The sequence below is a fragment of the Mytilus edulis genome, chromosome 14 (genome assembly GCF_963676685.1).
Source record: "Mytilus edulis chromosome 14, xbMytEdul2.2, whole genome shotgun sequence".
In the NCBI taxonomy this organism is placed as follows: Eukaryota; Metazoa; Mollusca; class Bivalvia; order Mytilida; family Mytilidae; genus Mytilus; species Mytilus edulis.
This window is the reverse complement of record NC_092357.1, coordinates 6,783,020-6,805,080: the sequence shown is the minus strand read 5'-3', so window position 1 is coordinate 6,805,080 and position 22,061 is coordinate 6,783,020. Positions and strand designations below refer to the sequence as shown.

Here is a 22,061-nt window from a genome sequence, read left to right as displayed (position 1 = left end):
TTCCGTAATAAATTGTATATTGTAAAAAATACACAATAAAGGCAAAGGTAGTATACCTCTTTTTCAAAGTCATAAATCGATTACAATAATGTTGGTAATTAGAGAAACAAAATGCTCGATATTTTGTTCTACATACGTCCAAAACCTACCATCAGGAAACGGAAGTTGTTATCTAATACTTCGTTTCTATGAATGCATTTTTTGGTTTTTGTCGCACTTCAGTGTTCTGTTCTGTCGGGTTGTTGTCTCTTTGACACATTCCCCATTTCCATTCTCAATTTTAATAGAGAAAAAAATCCCGGTTACAAACTTAAACTGAGGATAACACATCAACTATAAGATGAAAACAACAGAACACTGAAATGCGACAAAAACCAAAACATGCATTCATAGAAACGAAGTATTAGATAACAACTTCCATATTCCTGATGGTAGGTTGAACCTGGTTTTATGGCTAGCCAAACCTCCACGCATTAATTTTAAAATACTGAGCGTTGATATAATTATGTTGATTCATTTACACGAATATATTATCTGTGAAAAATGTAGCTCTAGATACTCTATTTGTTTTTCGTATGTTGCCCCGTCCTTAAAAGGTGCTAGTTTCTGAAAATATATAATCTGATAGAAATGATCAAACACAAATTAAATAGTATATAGAACAAAATATCGAGCATTTTATTTCTCTAATTACCAACATTATTGAACTCGTTCATATTGTCTTTGACGTAGTTTTTTTTGTTTTTAAATGTATCCTTGTTTTTCCAATAAATCATGAAAAATAATTAGTATATTTATCTGTTATGAACAATTTAACGTCGTGGGCCAATATTTGTTGTAATATTTACTTAATTGCGCAAATATGGAAAAAAATAATGCATAAATATATTTTGTAACACGGTATAAAACAGGCGATGATTAGTTATCAATTTAAAACTGATTGGTTATTATCTTTGACAGTAGTTGTCCTGACTTTTAATAGTCAATTGATCGCAATGTCAATAATTAGCGCATGCAATAAATTTAACACGATAATAGGAAAAACACATTTTCGACACCTAATGACGCAATTCGCAGTTTCCGTATCTAGAACCTAGACTGGTTTTAAAATAATAATGTTAATTTGTTTTGCAAAGAACCAATGAATAAATCTACTAAAATATACATAAAAGGGAATATACAAAAAATATTTAATGTGTAATTCAGGAAGTAATTGGAAGGAGCAAGAATGTGTCCCAAGTACACGGAAGCCCCACTGCCACAATCATTTTCTATTTTCAGTGGACCGCTTGAAAATAGATTATATACTTTGTTTGTTTTATTGATAAACATGGTAAAAAAGAAAGAGAGTATACGAAAATATAAGTCAAACAGATCACGAGGAGTCGAGCCCATTATAGAAATTATCTTTTGACATATGGCACCATGCAATGACTTGGGTTTCTGACGATGGACATGAACATGGTCAATAAGTTTATTCTAATTGGTCTAAATATATGTTCGAAACACCTTAGTGATAGGGTAGAATATGACATCCATTTATTGAAATATATTACCTTTGCAAGACAATTGAAAATTAATTAAACTAGGCAATCATACCACATCCCTCTAATTTCTATTGTTCCCGACCCCTAGTTTTTGGTGGGGTTCGTGTTGTTTATTCTTCAGTTTTCTATGGCCGTGTTCACATTGACCTAAAAATCGGTGTTGTGTTAGTGTAACTCACACGTAAACTAAACGAGATTACGTTCCCATTGATAAAACTTAATGTGTACATGTAGTGTAAATCATGTTTTGTCTACATGCAGTTGCTAGTCAATGTAGGCTTTGTGTAGGTTAAGTGTAAACAATACAAGGCATTTAGAACATTAATTTTACCATGTATATTTAAGGAAACAACGATGTTCTAATTAAATTGATATTTATAACAATTATTGATAAAGTTCTTTAGCGAAATATTTTTCTAAACTTGATATATTAATGTGTTATAAAACAAACTTTAAGTAGCTTTATAATCCCCTTATCAAGACTCAAAGCATCATCATTGACGAACAAATAGTTCATTTGAAATTGTCTTCCCGCATCGACTTGACGTACACGGAAATATTTGCCACTGGTCTTTACTCAAACAACGATTCACTCATAAATGCATAACTAACAAAGTGTGAGATAAATTGTATTGTTTGTCTAGTATCTCAGATCCATTAAATTCACTTAAAAAAAAGAAAAAAAGAAAACAATTACCCCCTCCCTTTGCTAAATACTCCTCACAGAAGAAATACCATTCGAACCAAACAGACCCGATAGAAATGTAGTGATCCTTAACATCTCAATTTTTTTTCCGTCTGTAAGTACATGCTGCAACATACATGTACGTTTCCTGGTGCGTAATCGACAAATTTTTGGTATCTTTAAACTACTGCAAATCATCAAAGCTGCTTTCATCAAGGATCAACCACTTAAGTTCAAAAAAAAGGGGGGTATATTTTTTTCTGATTGAATTATTTTAGCGCGAACGTTTTTATTCAGTTTTTTTTATATTAGCAATTAATTTTTTTTTCAATATTTAACACTTTAATGAATAGAGAAACTCTGGAATTTGGATTTGTTTTTCATTTGTATGACCAGAATATTTTTTTTTTTTTTTTTATCAAATTGGGGGTCAGAATACTTTTCGTGTTCTCTTACTGCAAGTTGTTCGAAAATTTTGCATTCAGTTCTACGTAATGAACACCTAAATGACATATAGTTTAAAAGTGTGAACAAATGTTATGAACAGGTAATTGAGGAAGGTATATAGATATGAACAAATGTAATGTTAAACCAGTGTACATTACATTAAACTAATTATAAACATGTTAAATGTACACAGGGTTTGGTGTGAACACGGCTGTAAAGAATTGCGCTAATATTAACGTACCTTTTTGCGGTACGGCCACTGTCTTTGTGACGTCGCGTAATTGTGATACTTTATGTTGTATTGAATAGAAACGTAAAATAATCTTTAACGCCTTAGTTGGCTCAATATCTTTAATTGTTTTTACATAGGCGGTAATGGTAACGTTTTTTCCTGTAGCTCAGTCCATATCGTAAACTTGGATATGTATGATAGCTCGTTTCGAAGCTGTGACATTTTCACATATGTGGTTTAATTTTTGGGGTACGAAATGAGATTACTTTTCCGTAAATTAGCAAACCCCGAACATCCTTTTGTGATGCGGCTCCTTGTGGTAAAATATACCCTTTTTAACACAATAAGTTCTTTGAAAATTTAATACTTTGAACACATTCAATAGCTCCATAGTTTTTACACATTTATTCTATGTTCCTCTACTTTCCTAATCACCACAAATAATTAAGTTCAGTCATTTGTTAAAAATAGAAACATGTCCAATATCACTACACAGAGATTTTTTCTTTACACGTGACTTTTGAGTTCCTCATTTCGAGGTGCATTAGGGATGTTGTCCCATATTGCAATCTATAGTTCTGATTTTTCCAAATATTTTTCTGTGATCTTCATCGGTATGACATTCTGAATAAATCTGTGTATTTTTGTCCATTTCTGAAAAAAATAAAGTTGTTTCAGCACTATAAGGCAATGACACTTTTATCGCTATATTTATTTATATTGAATACAAAGTGTATGCATAATTAATTTCTTCCAGTATACCTTCACTAGTCAAAAGAAGGACAAAACATCTGAATGTAACCTTAAATTACAACACACAGACCCTGTTAAAGCATTCAATAATATTTTCTGGTGCCTAAAAGTGCATTTTGACAGAGAAATTATGCAAAAATGAAGATTTCATAAAAAAAACACCAAAATACTTATTATTCTAGCCAGTGGAAACCTTGTCTTTTATACTGTAGAAACCACTATAAACTACTGTAAAAGTCATTTGAGTCATATAATTAGAGTGCAATGAAGTGCAAATTTTCAAAACTTGTTTTTTCACATAATTCTATTTGAGAAAAATGTTTTTACATGTTTTTCAGTGAAAATCTTTTATCAGTGAGATATCGGCATGATGTTTTAAAGGAAACATTGTGGCATCACACGTAATATGGCGTCATTAACTAACGACATATCAAAATAATCCTAATTATAGTTTGCAGTGTTACATGAAGAACAGTTGCCGCAAGGTTTAACTTGAAATATGGAGTCGAAAAGATCAGTAACCAAGCATTTTCATTTAATGTCAAGACCATAGCAACAGTTTTCATATCAGTATATTTTTAACATACCGACTGTAATTTGAATTGCATAAATACCATAAATAAACAATTTAGAGCTTGCCAAATAAAACAAAATGCTTACCAGTTATTCAGGACTTTTTAAAACCTCTAGTTTGCCATCTCAGGTTAAAAAGTAATGATATGTCTGAAACTGAAACAAGACAAAAAAATTACTCAGGCTGTGTTATTATTTGGTTTAGATACATAAGTATTAATGAGAGAGCAAAAATCAAATTCTTGAAAGTTTTATCGCAAAGAAAGAAAAATGCTTTTCCCTTGTGGCTTATCAACCTTCATTTAAATCTTTTATATTAGCAGCAACGAGTGCTAGCTAACTAGCTTAATAGTTGAAAAGGTGCAGCAATATTGTTTTCAAAAGTTTTGTTGATCCTCCCCCTTTTTCACTGAGAAAAGACAATATCTTGTGATTTGCTAGTGTGCATTACAAATAATAATTCCTTAATACATGTACATGTTTGACTGTTTATTAACTGCATATGATATCTACTGACCATGGGTCAAATTATTGGATAAAAGCACATGTGATGATGTATTTCACTTTCACTTTACTCGTATGAAGTGTGTTATCTCCCTTGATTATCAGTTATTCCTGTAAACCGGAGTGATAATTACATAACAAAGACTGTAATCGTGTCATGTTTACTTACAGCTAAAACTATTATGTTAGTTTATGCCTTTTTCAATTCATAAACAAATTGCTTTCGGATCTCTCGGGGGTGTAAACAAAGTTAGAATTGTGCCTAAAAAAAGTGTTCAGCCCCGTGCCAGTAATGCATTTTAAAAGCGAAAATTTCATTGAGTATTTGCTGGTATCTATCTATAATGGTTATCTAAAATCATCTGGGATATCTAGGTATAAATACAAAAATACTAACCATCATTTTCACACTTTTTCCGGGTGTACAAGGTGAAATCATCCATAGATCACTCTGAAAACTTCTGATTAATCTTTTTGTAAATTGGCTCAATATCTTTAATTGTTTTTACATAGGCGGTAATGGTAACGTTTTTTTCCTGTAGCTCAGTCCATATCGTAAACTTGGATATGTATGATAGCTCGTTTCGAAGCTGTGACATTTTCACATATGTGGTTAAATTTTCGGGGTACGAAGTGAGATTACTTTTTCCGTAAATTAGCAAACCCCGAACATCGTTTTGTGATGCGGCTCCTTGTGGTAAAATATACCCTTTTTAACACAATAAGTTCTTTGAAAATTTAATACTTTGAACACATTCAATAGCTCCATAGTTTTTACACATTTATTCTATGTTCCTCTACTTCCTAATCACCACAAATAATTAAGTTCAGTCATTTGTTAAAAATAGAAACATGTCCAATATCACTACACAGAGATTTTTTCTTCACACGTGACTTTTGAGTTCCTCATTTCGAGGTGCATTAGGGATGTTGTCCCAGTTAGCTTACGATCAAATACACAACGCAACGCAATAATCTACATTGGTGCCGTGACTTCAAACGGACAGAATGGACATCAGCCGATTAAAATCCTTGAGAGCGGGAAACAAAGCAGCGGTAACAAAAGTTTTTAAAAAATTGGAGATTCACAAACAGACACGGAAGAAGTATCAACATTTTTCGAAGCAATTGAGAAGAAAAAGAAGATGTTAGTCTCAATAGACGAACAGATATTGAATGCAGTCGAATCAGAAGATATTACAAATGAAATTCTTGAAACAGATGAGTATTATTTAGATTTAGAGGGTAAAATTCGAAAATTTAAAAAGTACTTAAAACCAGTACCAAAATCAACATCTTCGATACTATATTCAAACGCACCAGAGTTTGTTCCGTACACAAACCCATTCACTCACACAAGTCAGCAACTATCTCAGTCAAGTTCGACCTCAAGTAATAACCATCGCCTACCAAAGCTATCTCTTCCCAATTGTAATGGAGACATTTTACAATGGCAATATTTCTGGGATTAATACGAAATCACGATTCATCACAATCACACATTAACTGACATTCAGAAATTTTCGTACTTGAATTCATTGCTTCAATTTAAAGCTGCAAACGTATTTTCAGGATTCACCATGACAAATCCAAACTATCACAAAGCAATTGAATTATTGAGAAACCGCTATGGCCAACCACATAAAATCATTAATGCATATATGAGAGCACTACTTGATATACCCGCACCACATGATACATTAGAAAGTTTGAGAACATTTCATGACAAATCGGAAGCTTACATACGGGGTCTAGAGTCTCTCGGACAATGTCAGGAAATGTACGGATCGCTATTGATACCAGTGATTCTCGGGAAGTTACCGCATGAAGTACGAAAAATTATAACACGAGAAAACGGGAGCGACAGTTGGAATATTCAATCGCTTAGAATCGCGATAGGTAAATAGATTTCTATACAAGAGTCCGGATACGGAGATTATACACAGACGTCTTCCACCGCAACCCCTAGCGCAAATTTCATAACAGGCGCTAAACGAGTAACTACAGATAAAATCCGTCCGATAAACACAATAGACAAATCATTAACCTCGAATCGGAAATAACAATGCGCATATTGTCACGGAAATCACTGGCCAAACGAATGTAAAGATGTCACAGATCACGATAAAAGAGTAGCCATTATAAAGAAAAGAGGTTATGCTTTAATTGTTTAGGTAAGCATAAAATAACCGATTGTAAATCCAAGAATACGTGTAAGTGTTGCCACCGGAATCATCACTCTTCATTATGTAAACAGAACTCGTACTCAAATAAACATCATATTGAAACTGAGCAATCGCAAAATAAAGTAGACACAGAAACTTCTATGTTGTATACCGCTAGCGAAGAAAGGTCCACTGTTTTACTGAAAACCGCATTCAGTCCAGTATTTCACAAAAATACATGCATAGATGCAAGAATACTCTTTGACGAGGGAGCTCAGCGCTCATTTATAACCGAAGAACTAGCAGCTAAATTGGACATTAAAAAAAGGGGTCTGAAACATTAAGTATAGCTACATTTGGAAATACCACAAAAAAGGTGAGAAATCTTGACAATACAACAATTAGTCTTAAGTCTACAGTAGGAGAATTCATCCCTAAGAAAGTTTTAATTGTACCAACCATTGCTTCACCACTTCAAACTCACAACATAGGGTTAACACAGAAGTTTTCATATTTACCTGGTCTACAATTAGCAGTTAGGTCGAAAATTGGATATTTACTTTCCGGTCCTGTCCCTTCACGAACCAGTTATGCATCTTTCTCAATGATGAGTATACTAGTATGTCACAAACAAGAAGAGTGCGATCTTGAAAAATTTTGGAAGCTTGAATCGTTGGGAATGGACGCTAAAGAACAAAATGATGCAGACCTAGCTGAATCAATTGAAAATTACTTACAAACCTCCATTACGAAGAAAAATGATAGGTATATTACGAAATTACCATGGAGAGAGAATGAGCTAGAACTACCGACAAACGAAGACATCGCAAAACGCAGAACGAAAAGCGTTATTCGTTGCCTTGAGATGTTCCGAAAATATGGTGAGATAATTACAGACCAAGAACAAAGAGGATCATTGAAAAGACATATGATGAAAGTACATGCACAAACAAGGTTCATTACATTCCGCATCATCCCGTCAAAAAGGATTCAGTCACCAGCCCGATACGCATAGTATATATCTGTAGCTGTAGGGCGAATGACAGTAGTCCTTGTCTTAACGATTGCCTAGCAACATATCCACCAATTATGACTGATTTGACGGAGATATTAGTACGCTTTAGAATGTATAAATATGCTGTTACAGCGGATATTGAAAAAGCATTTTTGCATATTGAATTAGATGTTGATGATAGAGATGTCACAATATTTTATTGGTTAGAGAATCCCATGGACATAGAAAGCCGTTTGATTACTTACCGGTTAAAGGTTGTACTTTTCGGCGCCACCTGTTCGCCATTCATGTCAAGCGCCAGGCTAATGAAACATTGTAGAGACAATCCGTCAACTACATCAAAAGAATTACAGAGAAATGTATACGTGGATAACGTTCTGACCAGTTTTACAGATAAACAATCACTTTTGAAATTCTACATGGAGTCAAGAAAATTATTATCAGAGGCAGGATTCAACTTACGGTCTTGGAACTTTAATAGTACGGAATTACAGAACGTCGCAGGACGAGACAAGATCGAATACAATGACGACATCGTCAAACTTTTAGGCATGAATTGGGATAGGTAATCCGACGATTTGAAATTTTAACAGATTGATCGACCCCTAGGATTAATCACGCCAATTACGGTGAAAGCTAAGCTGTTTATGCAGACTTTATGGAAGGCAAAGTTGGATTTGGATGAATTTTTGTCCGACGAACTGAGAAGTAAATGGCAGGTAATAGTTTTAGATATCGAGGAGGCTACCAAAATAGTTTTTCCACGAATGTTAACGGTCGGAGTTATTACCGAGAAAACGTCGCTACATATTTTTTCAGACGCCAGTCAGTTAGCATACGGAGCTTGTGCTTACTTAGTTACAGCAAATTCATCGGTCATCGTCATTGCTAAAAACAGAGTAGTACCCGTAAAACAGATTTTATTACCACGTTTAGAACTTATGGGCGCGCTTATCGGCGCCAGATTTGCAAGGCATCTTCTTAAAGTCATAATAGCAGAACATGTGTATATGTGGAGCGATAGTTAAATTGTTTTGAGTTGGATTTAATCGTCAAAAAACTTTAAACCGCTCGTAGCAAATCGACTTAAAGAAATAAGAAAATTAATAGAGAATGCTGAATGGAATTATTGTCGAACAGATGACAATCCAGCTGATTACTAAACTCGCGGAATTTACGCTAAACACCTTTATAACAACAGCTTATGGATGAACGGTCCATAATGGATTTTAAATCGTGAAAATTGGCCGACATGGACGAGGAAAATAGAAGACTGCAGCACGATGGTAGCTGTTAGTGATGACAATACAGACGATGAAAGTATAAATACTTCATCACAGACAATTCCATGTATAGATATACAACGATACAGATCTTTAGAAAAAGCAATTAGAGTAACAGCATACGTCATGCGTTTTATACAGAATTTACGGAATTCAAAAGATAAACGGTCAATCGGATTTATTAGTGTTGAGGAGCGATGTAAAGCATTGAAAGTTCTAATAGTAACAGTACAACAGGAAACATTTAAGGATGAAATTGAAAGCTTGAATTCATCTTCACAGAAAAAACTGCCACTTGTTCGACAACTTAAACTGTATACAGGCAAATATGGATTACTACGTTGTACCGGTAGAATACAAAACGCACCTGTGAAGGAGAGTACTAAATATCCGTTGTTATTGCCAACACACCACAGTCTTACGTCCTTAATCGTAATGGATGCACACACAAAGACTTTACATGCCGGCCTTAACAGTACAATCGCATATATTCAACAAAAATATTGGGTACCTAGAATAAGGCAGTGCGTAACATCACAAATTCGTAAATGCGTTCAATGCATTAAACTATCAGGAATGCCTTACAGCGCACCCGATCCGCCACCGCTACCTACAGATCGAGTCAACTACGATTATCCTTTTCAGTAACTGGCGTTGATTTTACAAGGGGCTTTGTATACAAAAGGAAAACACAACGAATTAAGCAAAACATATATTTGTTTATTCACTTGCGCCGCTACACGAGCTATACACTTGGAGCTAGTCACAGATTTAACCCTGGAGTCTTCATGCTTGCTTTTAAAAAAATTGTCGCGAGGTGATCTACGCCAAGGATTATGTTTTCCGATAATGCAACAACTTTCAAGGCAGCCGCCGAAAAGATTACAAGATCAAGCCAAGACAACCGAATACAAGAAACTTGCCGATCAAGAAAATAAGTGGAAATTCATACCCAACCGAGCACCGTGGTTTGGAGGCTTTTGGGAACGCCTAATTGGACTCACGAAAAAAGTCAATTAAAGCAATACTAGGAAAGTCATGTGTCACTACGGAAATGTTGAATACAATTATAATCGAAATCGATGGAACTCTAAACAATCGTCCTATAACTCACATTTCTACTGATATTAAAAATCCCGAACCGCTGACGCCAGCGCACCTTTTATATGGTCGTCGACTTGACAACCAATTGGAACAGAAAATATTGACAGTTTTACTTCCCAAGATTTGCACGTGTAACTGAATAAAAATTTACAGAGACATAATCAACTAATCAACCATTTTCGCTCAAGTTGAAAACAGGAATATCTGACGTCACTCCGTCAATTCCACCATACATCTGGAAGAAACAAACAAACAATACAAATGACACATATCTTAAAATGTGGAAATTAGCAGTTGTACAAGATTTAGTTCGTGGAAAGGATGGGCTCATTCGATCAGCTGTTATCAAGACCGACACAGGAATCACCAACCGTCCGATTGTGAAGCTGTATCCGTTGAAAAGACGCAGTACAAATGATGACAGTGAATGAAATTTTCTGCCCTGGAGAAATTAGTTTATGTATAGACTGTTCAATTAACTACGGTTATTAGATAGACTTGCAAAAGTGTTAAATTATTCAGACATGAACAGTTAAAAAAATATTGAGAGACTTTAACTATGATTTAATTTTATGTCACAATTGATCAGACATTTAATTTCAAATTTACGAATTTTTCATATTGTATTTCAAATTTGAGTTAAGAATCATTTTCTGCGGCCCCAGAATGTAAAGAATTGTGCTACTATTAACGTACCTTTTTGCTGTGCGGCCACTATCTTTGTGACGTCGCGTAATTGTGATGCTTTATGTTGTATTGAATAGAAACGTATAATGGCAGACGTAGTTCTATCTTTAACGCCTTAGTTAGCTCACGATCAAATACACACTTCAACACAATAATCTACAACGGCCTATGTTGTGTCATGTGTACTATTGTTTGTCTTTTTGTCTTTTTTCAATTTTAGCCATGGCGTTGTCAGTTTATTTTCAATTTTTGAGTTTGACTGTCCCTCTGGTATCTTTCGTCCCTCTTTCTATAACTGTGTGAGCGAAACGCACTTTTCGTCTACAAGAACCAATGTTGGAAAATGGTACGCTTCATTCATACAAGTTATGTAATAAGCAGTCTTTGATCATTCAAAACCTTTCAACCATATTAATGCAATAAATTGACAATTACAAAAGGATTTTTTTTATGTTGTGATGTGTAGTTATGATGACACGATGAAAGTCAAGTTCGAAGTTTATCATTACATTTATCATCCAAGAGTAGACATTCTGTCTTGATTGAAAACGGCTTTTTGTCTCCTTTAAGTGCGATTTCAGGAGAACCGTTTTGCCACTTTTTATCAGGCATATCATACTTTGTTGATGTATGGTAAGTTTAATATTGAAAATCTTTACTTCTGTCGTTTAGGAGTTTTATTCATTGGTTAATTCAATAGTGGCAGTTTGTTTCATTTTCGTTTCATATTGTAAGAAATAGTCTACAAATATATGTATTTTTTATGTCATAGATCTGTGAGCAAAACGAAGGTATTCACGATTTTGATTTTTGTAAATAGCACTTCAAGTCGTTTTCATGTTTCATAAAAAACGGTTGAGTCCTATTTTTTTTTAAATCTTTCATAGGAAAAAATAGAAGTCCGTTTCTGTAAACTAATAATTTTTATTAGCTCAAATATGATGGCCCTGATTGAAAAAAAATAATGCCTTGTGTCGTAGCCTAATGTTTACTAGAGAACCATTCAAATCATAATTGGCTGCATCTAAAAACAAAACGAAACTAGAGATCGATTTTAACAATGTCAACGTATGACCTTCAACAATGAGCCAAAGTAAAAACGAGAAAAGTAGAATCCTAATTTCTGTACAAAGAAATGAATTAAAAACAAATATGCAACACATCAAGAAACGACAACAACTGTATTACAGGCTTCTGACTCGGGACAGACACATACATACACAATTTGGCGGAGTTAAACATGTTATCGATCTCCAAACGCTCACTATAAACTGGGACAGTGGTGTTACATTACTACATGTGAACTAACTATACAAATCAGTTGAAAAAGTCTAACTCATCAGATGAATACAAATAGAAATACATCTAACAAAAAAATAGAGTGAATGTGGCGGGGTTCTTGTTTATCCTTTCAACAACAAAAACGTAGTACAAATTTTAGAGTACTCGCAGTTACAAACAGCTAGCTCAAAGCCAATATTATAATAAAACAAATGCTGCATCTAAGAATAAATTAGCAATCAGTACACATCCAATATTCAATTGATTTAGTGTAAATACGTCATGAACAGTCAGAAAAAAACATGACCAAGTGCAATGCCAAGATACAGGTATCAATAGAATGTAGATGCATGCATGTGTTCGTGTATATAACAACAACATTTAGGTTGTTTTTAGTTTACTGATAACAAAATAAAAATAAATACCAATAAAAACAATATTCAAACATCTAATTACAGTGTTGAATTGGTAACCTTTAGAATAAGTTGATTTAAAGGATCTTATATTGATTTGGCTTAATTTTACAGTCTTTTCGTTCATAAAGCATTTATAGCTCTTCAACTGTTTGGGTTCTTATACATCCTTAGCTTTCAAATATTCGGCTTTAAACGTTCCTTGTGAATGTAGGTGAAGAAAATCGCTTCGGAGGCATGAAATTCATGACGTGTTGTTTTTTTAGATCATCAGCCGATATCGACATTATTAACATTCTTTCAGAATAAATAATTCAAACGGAAGGTCAAATTTTAAATGTTATATAACTTGATATAACTAGTTTAAAACTATAACCGTTCATTACATTGTTTTTACAGTGACATACTTAATTTCACAAACGAAGCGAATAAAATCTACGGTAAGTTATAGCCGTCTTGAAATTTCCAATCGACTAAATCAGATAAAATGTAAAAAAAAAACAGCGCTATTCTTATATAGTGTATTATGTATAGTACATTGTTTTGTGCCTTTGGACAGGGAAGTTACATATGTTTTCAACTAAAATTACTTATCATAAATTATCAAATACCTGAAATATGATAAAATAACGTATGATTTCTGAATTTACCACGGGAATATATTAAGAACATGACAGCTCGAATATTTGATATACACTATATCGCAATCAAAATCTGATTAACATAAAGGTGGAACAAGCTTGCAATATTTATAGGAAGACGTTTACATTCATTTGATATTCTTACCATGTCAAAAGATGAATAAGACATCAGCTTACGTAAAAACATCCGAAGTAAATTGAACAACCTTCCAGCAAAGGTCGATTTTAAAATGAAATAAAAGAAATATTTAGTCTACGTTATAACTTGGAATCACCAGGTAGTTTTTGTTTTCTTGTGTTACGTATGTTATATGTTATATTTTTACGTTTTGTGATGTCAGCCTATTCATTAACCGTTGTTTTTTCTATAATCAATGCTTCCTGCTCTATGGTCGGGTTGTTGTCGCTTTGACACATTCCCCATTTCCTTTCTCAATTGTATTCCTAAATATTTCGTTGAAATCTACTAATCTAAAAATATGATACACACATGTACAATGTACACAAAGGCTTGCTTCAAGTGCTGAAAGGAGGTGCTAGGTTTAGATGGATAGGTTGTAGCGTTAAACTTGGAAGTAAGGATTTGTCTATTGATTTGGCATCTGAGTAGTCCTTGTTGTCCCTTTTCTGTAGATTTTCAATGTTTCTTTTTTATGTGTTATTGCTGATATTTAGCAAAGAGACGGATTTTTACCGTTTATTTTTGTTTTAATATTTGCTATTTAACTTTTTTTTTCATTCAATGTGTCCATTTATTTACATATATGTAGTATGAATTTATCTGTTTTTATACATATATATATATATACCAATGCATATTTGCACATCACTATACACATGGACAATGATGTGCCAAAATAAGTTATTTTAGGTTAGAGTGTTGCCTCTATACACTCACAAAACAGAATTAAAATATGCCTTAGAATCTTCTACCAGCTCTATCTAAGAATATTGACAATTCTGTGTTAAGGGGGTTGTAAATTCATTTTTGACATCTTTAGACGTACTTAATTTTGACTTTTTTTAACTGGACAAAATCACTATTTAACATAAAGATTGAGCACCACATTTTTTTTTTAAATGGAATGTCATCCCCCTACTTAATACTTTATGCATTAAATATCAAGAAATAAATTGAGATGTAGTGTATAAAAAAAAATGTTCACACTAAGGAACGAAACCTAAAGGACGATAACAGTCTTTTTTGACCAATTTTTCTGAAAGTGCTTTTGTTTTTAGATTATTATTTTGTTTTTAATCCACCATCTCGATTCTTCTAATTAATGGTTGTTTTAAGATTTATGTTCTGTTGTGTTTGTTTGTGTAACTTTACTCAGCTCAACCTTAGACTTGTACTGTGAATATAATTTACGTAAATTTTCATAGTTATTAAGCGTGTTGGTTTTTTTTTTAGCTTATTTATGTTTAAATTCTTGCTTTTGTATATATTGAGGCAAGTGGTAACAAAAACTTGTCGGTGTCAAAGGGCAAATAACGTTCACGTTCTTTATGACAGTATCTAACATCATAATAGTTATAACCTACACGCTTTTGTTTTTTGATAAATAATTTGTAATTTCTTTTTTTTTTATAAGTATCCTAAAAATTTATACATTTTTTTCAGAAATAACTCATGAACTCGTTTTCAAGTTAAATAAGTTTGAATGATAAAAATTAGTCGAAAACTGAATCTTTTCTCGATAGTATGACGTCGCGAAAATAACTATTTACGTTAGCAACGTCATTACCTCCCTGTTACTGCATCATGTGTCCTTAAGCAGATCATGTTCTACATATGGCACCCGTCATGATGATCATGTAAAACTACACTACGTGAAACTCTAGGTTTAATAGCTTCCTTGTAAGCAGCAATCCTCTTTGAAGAAAATCGTAATAGGAAATAAAAGCCCATGAATTTCATATCAACTGGGATTTGTTTACTCCTTATGCTGCCTCTGTTGGAATATTAATACATAGAAATAGAACATTCATATTTTGGAAGCTGAAATCATTTCTTTTATCGTAAAGTTTTGTTTTCAACCGACCATCATTGGCATTTTCGAGATGTGAGGCAGACTTAACTGTATCAATTGTATCCTTTATCTGAAATTCGATTGAACGCATCGTTCAACATAGTTTCCAAAGTTTTAGAAATTTAGTGATAGATGATCATCTCTATAGCGGTACGTGAAGTTAATAAAAAAAACAATGTTGTACAGTTGTGCTCAATGGTAATGCCGTTTATTTGTAGAATAACAGGTCCTCAAAACGTAACAAAAATGTACATACATCATCTTGATAACGTCAGTTTCAGAGAATGTTTTGTTTAAATCAGAGTGCTTTTTACAACGTATGATTTATCTTAGCCCTAAGACAAGCTACGATACAAATAAGAAATTACTTTTTCAGTTTGTATTTTATTTATTTAAACGATCATGTGGTCCAAACTAATTAATACTGCTAATAAATGAAATTGCGTATTACAGATGAAAAGTAAAGTCTTCGCATCTAATATTAAATGCCTGTACCAAGTCAGGAATATGATAGTTGTTATCCATTCGTTTGATGAGTTTGAGCTTTTGATTTTGCCATTTGATTAGGGACTTTCCATACTAAATTTCCCTCGCAGTTCATTATTTTTGTTAGTTTACTCTAAATTTGTAAACCGCCTACTTGAAAATAAAAATTACAACAAAATCATGATGAAGTATGAATACTACATAACACACAATGATGTATAATTTAAATTATATTAAAGGTGGCAAATGTCTATGTTGTGATTTGTCATGATATCATGTTTAAACAATGTGTGTGTAATCAAATACTTTGTTATCTCATAATACTTATTATCTCTGCCATTTAAATAAGGTCATTATTAGTTTATTTTTATATTAAATACTACTTGGGATTAGTCATTAAACATATCAACATTATAATAATTTAAAAAATTTGGAAGTATCGATTATGATAAAGCCTGGATCTTTTTTATGACTGTAAAATATACTCTAAAACTCCTCAAATTATGTTTTATGAATTTAAATATAATAATACGAATTAATGTCGACAATGTGTTTTTTTTTAATATCACAGCATTTGGAATGTTTCCATTATATTTACTCATACTATTATTTGAAACTGGGCATAGAAAGTGATTTTATGTGGCAATTTGCAATAATAAATTAATTTCTTCTTTTTAAAATTCCTTTTCTGTAAAATAACTGTCCATTTGAGCCTTTTCAACCAAAACCTTTTAAAAGGTTTACCGTAATGATATTCTAATGCTGGGAAAACTACATCAAGGAATGTTTCTACATTTTTTTTTACCTATAAAGTACGACATTGAAGAGCATTGAGAACCGAGTGTTGTTATAGCGATGCCAATGGATGATAGTAACCTTAATACTTTGATTGAGCATGACATTCGTTTACTGATGTTTTGAGATTTCTTTATATTTGATATTGATAATATCATGTAATTTACATAGATAATCACAAAATATTTACTTAACTTACAGATATAATCCTGCCACAAATAATGGCAAGAACAGAAGTTTCTCAAGACGGCGAACGGAAATGGACAGTAGCTGTCATCGCCTTTGTACTGTTGTTCATCATTACGTCATTCAGTCTCATTCTTTACTTTGAGTTTAAAGGTACAAAATTTGAATTTGCCAATATGCATTTTTGTCATTAACTTTTCTACATGTAGTGTAACGTTCATTTTTATAATTTTCACAATTTTAGCATTTTTGTTAGAGCGCATAGCGCGCCTTTGATTCAAAATTCAAAACATACAGTAGAACATATCTTTCGAGTGTTTTATAAACAATAGTCTAACAGATAGCAGTGATCATAGTTTTTTCGTCATGTCATAAATATTTAAATGTCATAGTTTGTATTTGGTTTCGTTTATCAAAAGTTTTGACTTTGGCCGTTTCTAAAGAGATATTGCCTCTCAATAATGACGACTTCAGTATGTATACTAAAGTAATTTATCCTGTTGCACTAACAGTTAATAAAGCTGATACTAATATTGATCACTGCCCTTTCCTCGATCTTGATATCTATATCATTAACGGGAGTCTCAATACCAAAATGTATGATAAAAAAGATGATTTTTTCGTTTCCTATCGTTAATTATTCATTTTTAGATGTTCGACGTTTCCTTCCTCTAAAGCTAACAAAACCTTTAAACAGACTTAATAAAGGGATATAGTTACGATACTGTTGTCAGGTGGTTATTTAATATTGCATATTCATTCATATGGTCTTTGCATCGAAAATAACCACATTTATTCAAAAACAAGTTGTTGCCATGATACAAGTTATGTTCTTCTCATAAATTTTATGATGTTATAATATTTAACTGATAACGGAAGGGATTGTACTTGATATGCATATGATGACGACATAATCTTTCAATCAGTTTAATTGAGGTCTGGAGCTTGCATTGTCAGTAACTGCTAGTAGTTATTTATATGGAAGCGCATATGGTACACCCCTTGTAAAGTTATTTTGTTGCTAATAAGTCGGAATTTTTAGTTATGTTGTGTGTTATAAGCTGGAATCTAATCAACATGTGGAGTCAACTTGTCGAGATGATGAAGAAATAATTGCATTACAATGTCGACTTTCTCATATAAAAGTAATGACATAGTAATAAGAAGTCGACATGATGAATTCAACTTGTTAATTGATTAAGTCGACAACTTGTTTATTTGAAGATGAGGAAAACCATAGGTCTATTTTTAAATTGATTTCCATATTTTGTTTGTTTAATGTGCTTCGGTTGTGTGAGTTATTTTTATATGAAAAGGCAGTCAAATATCAGAAAAAAGTACAAACAAATAACAATATTTTGGACATAAGGGGGATATACCCCCACCATTTAGTCAGGCCGTTTATTTTCCTTAGTTCTCAAATGGAATCAGTACTATACCTAATTCGTGAAAGATTCCCAGGAACCCTCTCTCTTTGTCTGAGATTGCTGTTGACTCTACAAATTTCAAGATTTAAAAAAAAAGATTTTTTCTGTAGATGCGTTATCTTGATCTAAAAGATAACTCCTTTACAACGATACACGGTTTATAACATAAATGGAGATTTACAAATTTATCATGGCAAACAAGTTTTATTAACTGCAAAACAAAACTCTCAGAATTGTGCGTCGTGTCTTTTTGTTGTTGGGATATACAAGTTCCCGGCCATGTCCACTCTGTGTATTATTTCTATTTGTATCTATCTGATGAGTTAAGCCTTTTTCGATTGATTTTTATAGTTCATTGTTATGTTGTAATGTTACATCACTGTCCAAGGTAAGGAGAGGGTTAGGATCCCGCTAACATGTTTAACCCCGCCACATTCTATATGTATGTGTCTGCCCACTGTCAGGAGCCTGTTATTTAGTGGTTGTCGTTTGTTGGTGTGTTACATATTTGTTTTTCGTTCACTTTTTGTTAGTTAATAAGTTCCTTAGTTTTCTCGATTGAATTGTTTTACATTTATCATTTCGGGGTCTTTTACAGTGGACTTGCCAGTATAGGCTTTGCTCATTGTTGAAGGCCGTACGGTAACCTATAATTGTAAATTTCTGTGTCATTTGGTCTCTTATGGACAGTTGTCTCATTGGCAATTTTACCACGTCTTCTTTCTTTATACTTATATGAAAATAAGAAGATGTGGTATGATAGCCAATAAGACATCTCTCCAAAACATACCAAATCTCTGAGAAGTATGCAGCTATATGTCACTATATGGTCTTTAACAATTAGCAACACCCCTACCGCATAGTAAGCTATGTAAGATCCCGAAATGATAAATGTGAACAAAAAAAATGAGAAACATAACAATCTAAAAGACGAAGACGCCGACGCCATTAATACCGACGACTGAATAAAGGTTTGCTTTGTCTCACTTCCATGACATTAATGTCGCCGGTTCGACACAAATCAAATGACTAGTACTTTATTGTCAGCAAATGGAACACTTTTAATCCTCGCACACTCAATTACAGGGAAACAACGGATTATATATGTATCAATTTTCGTAACCATAATTCCTTCCGCTTTTTCTCAAAGATGACCTACCGCATTCGACCAAATTACTGGGTTTGTAATTTCACGAATAACACGACAGGTGACTCACTTTGAGCAGGATCAGCTCACTCTTCAAGATCTTCGCCGGATTTTGCTGAATTTATATTGGCCAGTAATACCGATCTATTGAGTTATCCAGCTACAGTTTATTTTTTATGGTTTTTGTTGTGCTGTGACACGGCGGTCCCAGGTTTGGGTTAGGGTTGAGCGCTCACATACATGTTTAACTCCGCCACATTCTTCATATGCCTGTCACAAGTCAAGAGCATGTAGTTCAATGGTTGCCGTTGGTTCATCTGTTTCATATTTGTTTTTTGTAAATTGTTTTGTTATAAATAAGGCCGATACATTTTTCGTTTGAATTGTTCCACATTTCCACGTGGTGGTCTTTTATAGCCGACTATACGATTTGTTAAAGGCCGTACGACTTCATGTGATTACTGACATCCTCTTCATTTAAACTCTGGTAGCTAGTTGTAACCACATCTCACAACTTTATTGAGTAGTGGCGTCGGCGTCTTCGTCATTTAGATTGTTAGGTTTCCCGCCGATTTAGTTTTACATTGTCATTTCGGATTCTTTCATAGCTTACTATACGGTAAAGCTTTTGCTGATCTCCCTTTTTTTTTTAGCTAGCGGATCCCTCCCCGTGCTCTTCCTTCGAGATAATTTACTGCGATTCTACATAGATACTAGGGAACAGGACAATATTGTTTTGCTTTAAGTAAAACTGTTTTGTAAATCTCCATGAATTGTTATAGGAGTTAATATTTTAGATCATACAAGATTTAAAGAATGTAGTTTTTTTTTGTAGATACTTTGATTTAATAGATCAAAATAAAGCATCTACAGAAAAAAACACTATTTTTTAAATCTTGTATGGTACAGAAAAATTGACTTTTTATAGTCAGCATTACAATTTTACACTGACAGCGGCAATCTCATACAACAGAAGGTTCCGTTGATTCATTCACGAATTCATCATTATACTGATTCCGTTTGAGAACTTCGGAAAATAAACGGCCTGACTAAATAGTGGGGCTACATCCCCCTTTTGTCCGACATATTGTTATTTTTTTAGTACTTTTTTCTGATATTTGACTGCCTTTTTATACAAAATAACTCACACAACCGAAGCACATTAAACAAACGAAATATGAAAATCGATTTAAAAATAGACCTATGTTTTTCCAAAGTAGTCACGTGGTTTTACCTCATCTTCAAATAAACAAGTTGTCGACTTAATCAATGAACAAGTTGAATTCACCATGTCGACTTCTTATGACTATGTCATTACATTTATATGAGAAAGTCGAAATTGTAATGCAAGTATTTCTTCATCATTCCGACAAGTTGACTCCGCATGATGATTAGATTCCAGCTTATAACACACAACATAACTAATAATTCCGACTTATTAGCAACAAAATATCTTTACAAGGGGTGTACCATATGCGCTTCCATAATCATTTTCATGTTGTTTAGTTTCTTTTGTTTCCTATTCTGACATCAGACTTGGACTTTCTTTTAACTGAGTTTTACTGTGCATATTATTGTGTGTTTTATTCTATATTGGCTAGAGATACAGGGAGAGAGCTGAGATCTCAAAAAACATGTTTAACCCCGCCGCATTTTTGCGCCTGTCCCAAGTCAGGAGCCTCTGGCATTTGTTAGTCTTGTATGATTCTTGAGGATATGTCGGAGGTTAGTATGACTTCCAATATCACTGAACGAGTATACATTTTTGTTTAGGGGCCGGATGAAGCACGTCTCTGTAAGCCGGATTTATTCGCTGCATTGAAGATTCATTGATGGCCTTTGGCTGTTGTCTGCTTCGTGGTTGGGTTGTTATCTCTTTGACACATTCCCCATTTCCATTCTCCATTTTATTTTTATTTTACTGATTGTCGAAATGTACATATGAAACAGTAAAAGTGGTACCGGTTAATTGCAATTATCGTAACTTTTAAGTCGTTATCTGTCCATCGAATGTGACCAAATAAACATATCACCGGATGTGTACTAATATGAGCCACACGACGGGTGCCAAATGTGGAGCAAGATCTGCTTTCCCTTCTTGGGTACCTGAGATCATCCCTAGTTTTTGGTGGGGTTTGTGTTGTTCAGTCTTTGGTTTTCTATGTTGTTTTGTGTACTGTTGTTTGTCTGATTCTCCATTTTATTTGTTTAGCTATGGTGTTGTCAGTTTATTTTCGACCTATAAGTTTCAATGCCCCATTTGGTATTCTTCGCCTCTCTATTCATTTATTGTTTTTGCCTTGACTTTTATCTCATGTTCTAGTTGACCGTCAGTTTTTCCATTTTTTTAATTTGTCAATTGGAGAAAATCGTTTTCCTTGTACCTTAAAACAAAACCTGACATTTGACGGACTGAGAAAAAGTTTCAGATACAAGACACTTTACTGTCCCTCTAATCTCGTATGTTGGGCAAACAACTAAACAGTGAGCGATATAATCCTATGATAAACACTCTAGCCTTCTCGTGAAATTTAACAAAATATATTCAGGATCTTAAAGGTCACTTTTTATTTGTGTCGTTGCCTCTGAATAAATTTAATGAGCAATCAGAATCAATATTATTTTATTTTTATCATCACATAAATTATGTCAATGTG

The 22,061-nt window shown here is 33.4% G+C and overlaps 2 protein-coding genes and 1 long non-coding RNA gene across 3 annotated transcripts; 2 read left to right on the top strand and 1 right to left on the bottom strand.

The window, feature by feature from the left end:
• Window positions 1-3,259: 3,259 nt before the first annotated feature.
• Window positions 3,260-5,652, bottom strand: LOC139503878 (uncharacterized). The gene is made up of 3 exons (XR_011659210.1): window positions 5,139-5,652; window positions 4,325-4,393; window positions 3,260-3,565 (listed from the first exon to the last, which is right to left on the bottom strand). It is a non-coding gene; the product is annotated as an uncharacterized lncRNA (long non-coding RNA).
• A 2,343-nt stretch (window positions 5,653-7,995) lies between these two features.
• Window positions 7,996-8,490, top strand: LOC139503440 (uncharacterized). Its single transcript, XM_071293219.1, has one exon. It carries the CDS (start codon window positions 7,996-7,998, stop codon window positions 8,488-8,490), a length of 495 nt encoding a protein of 164 aa, XP_071149320.1.
• Window positions 8,491-9,204: 714 nt separating this feature from the next.
• On the top strand, window positions 9,205-9,852 carry LOC139503439 (uncharacterized). The gene has a single exon (XM_071293218.1). It carries the CDS (start codon window positions 9,205-9,207, stop codon window positions 9,850-9,852), a length of 648 nt encoding a protein of 215 aa, XP_071149319.1.
• Window positions 9,853-22,061: the final 12,209 nt, after the last annotated feature.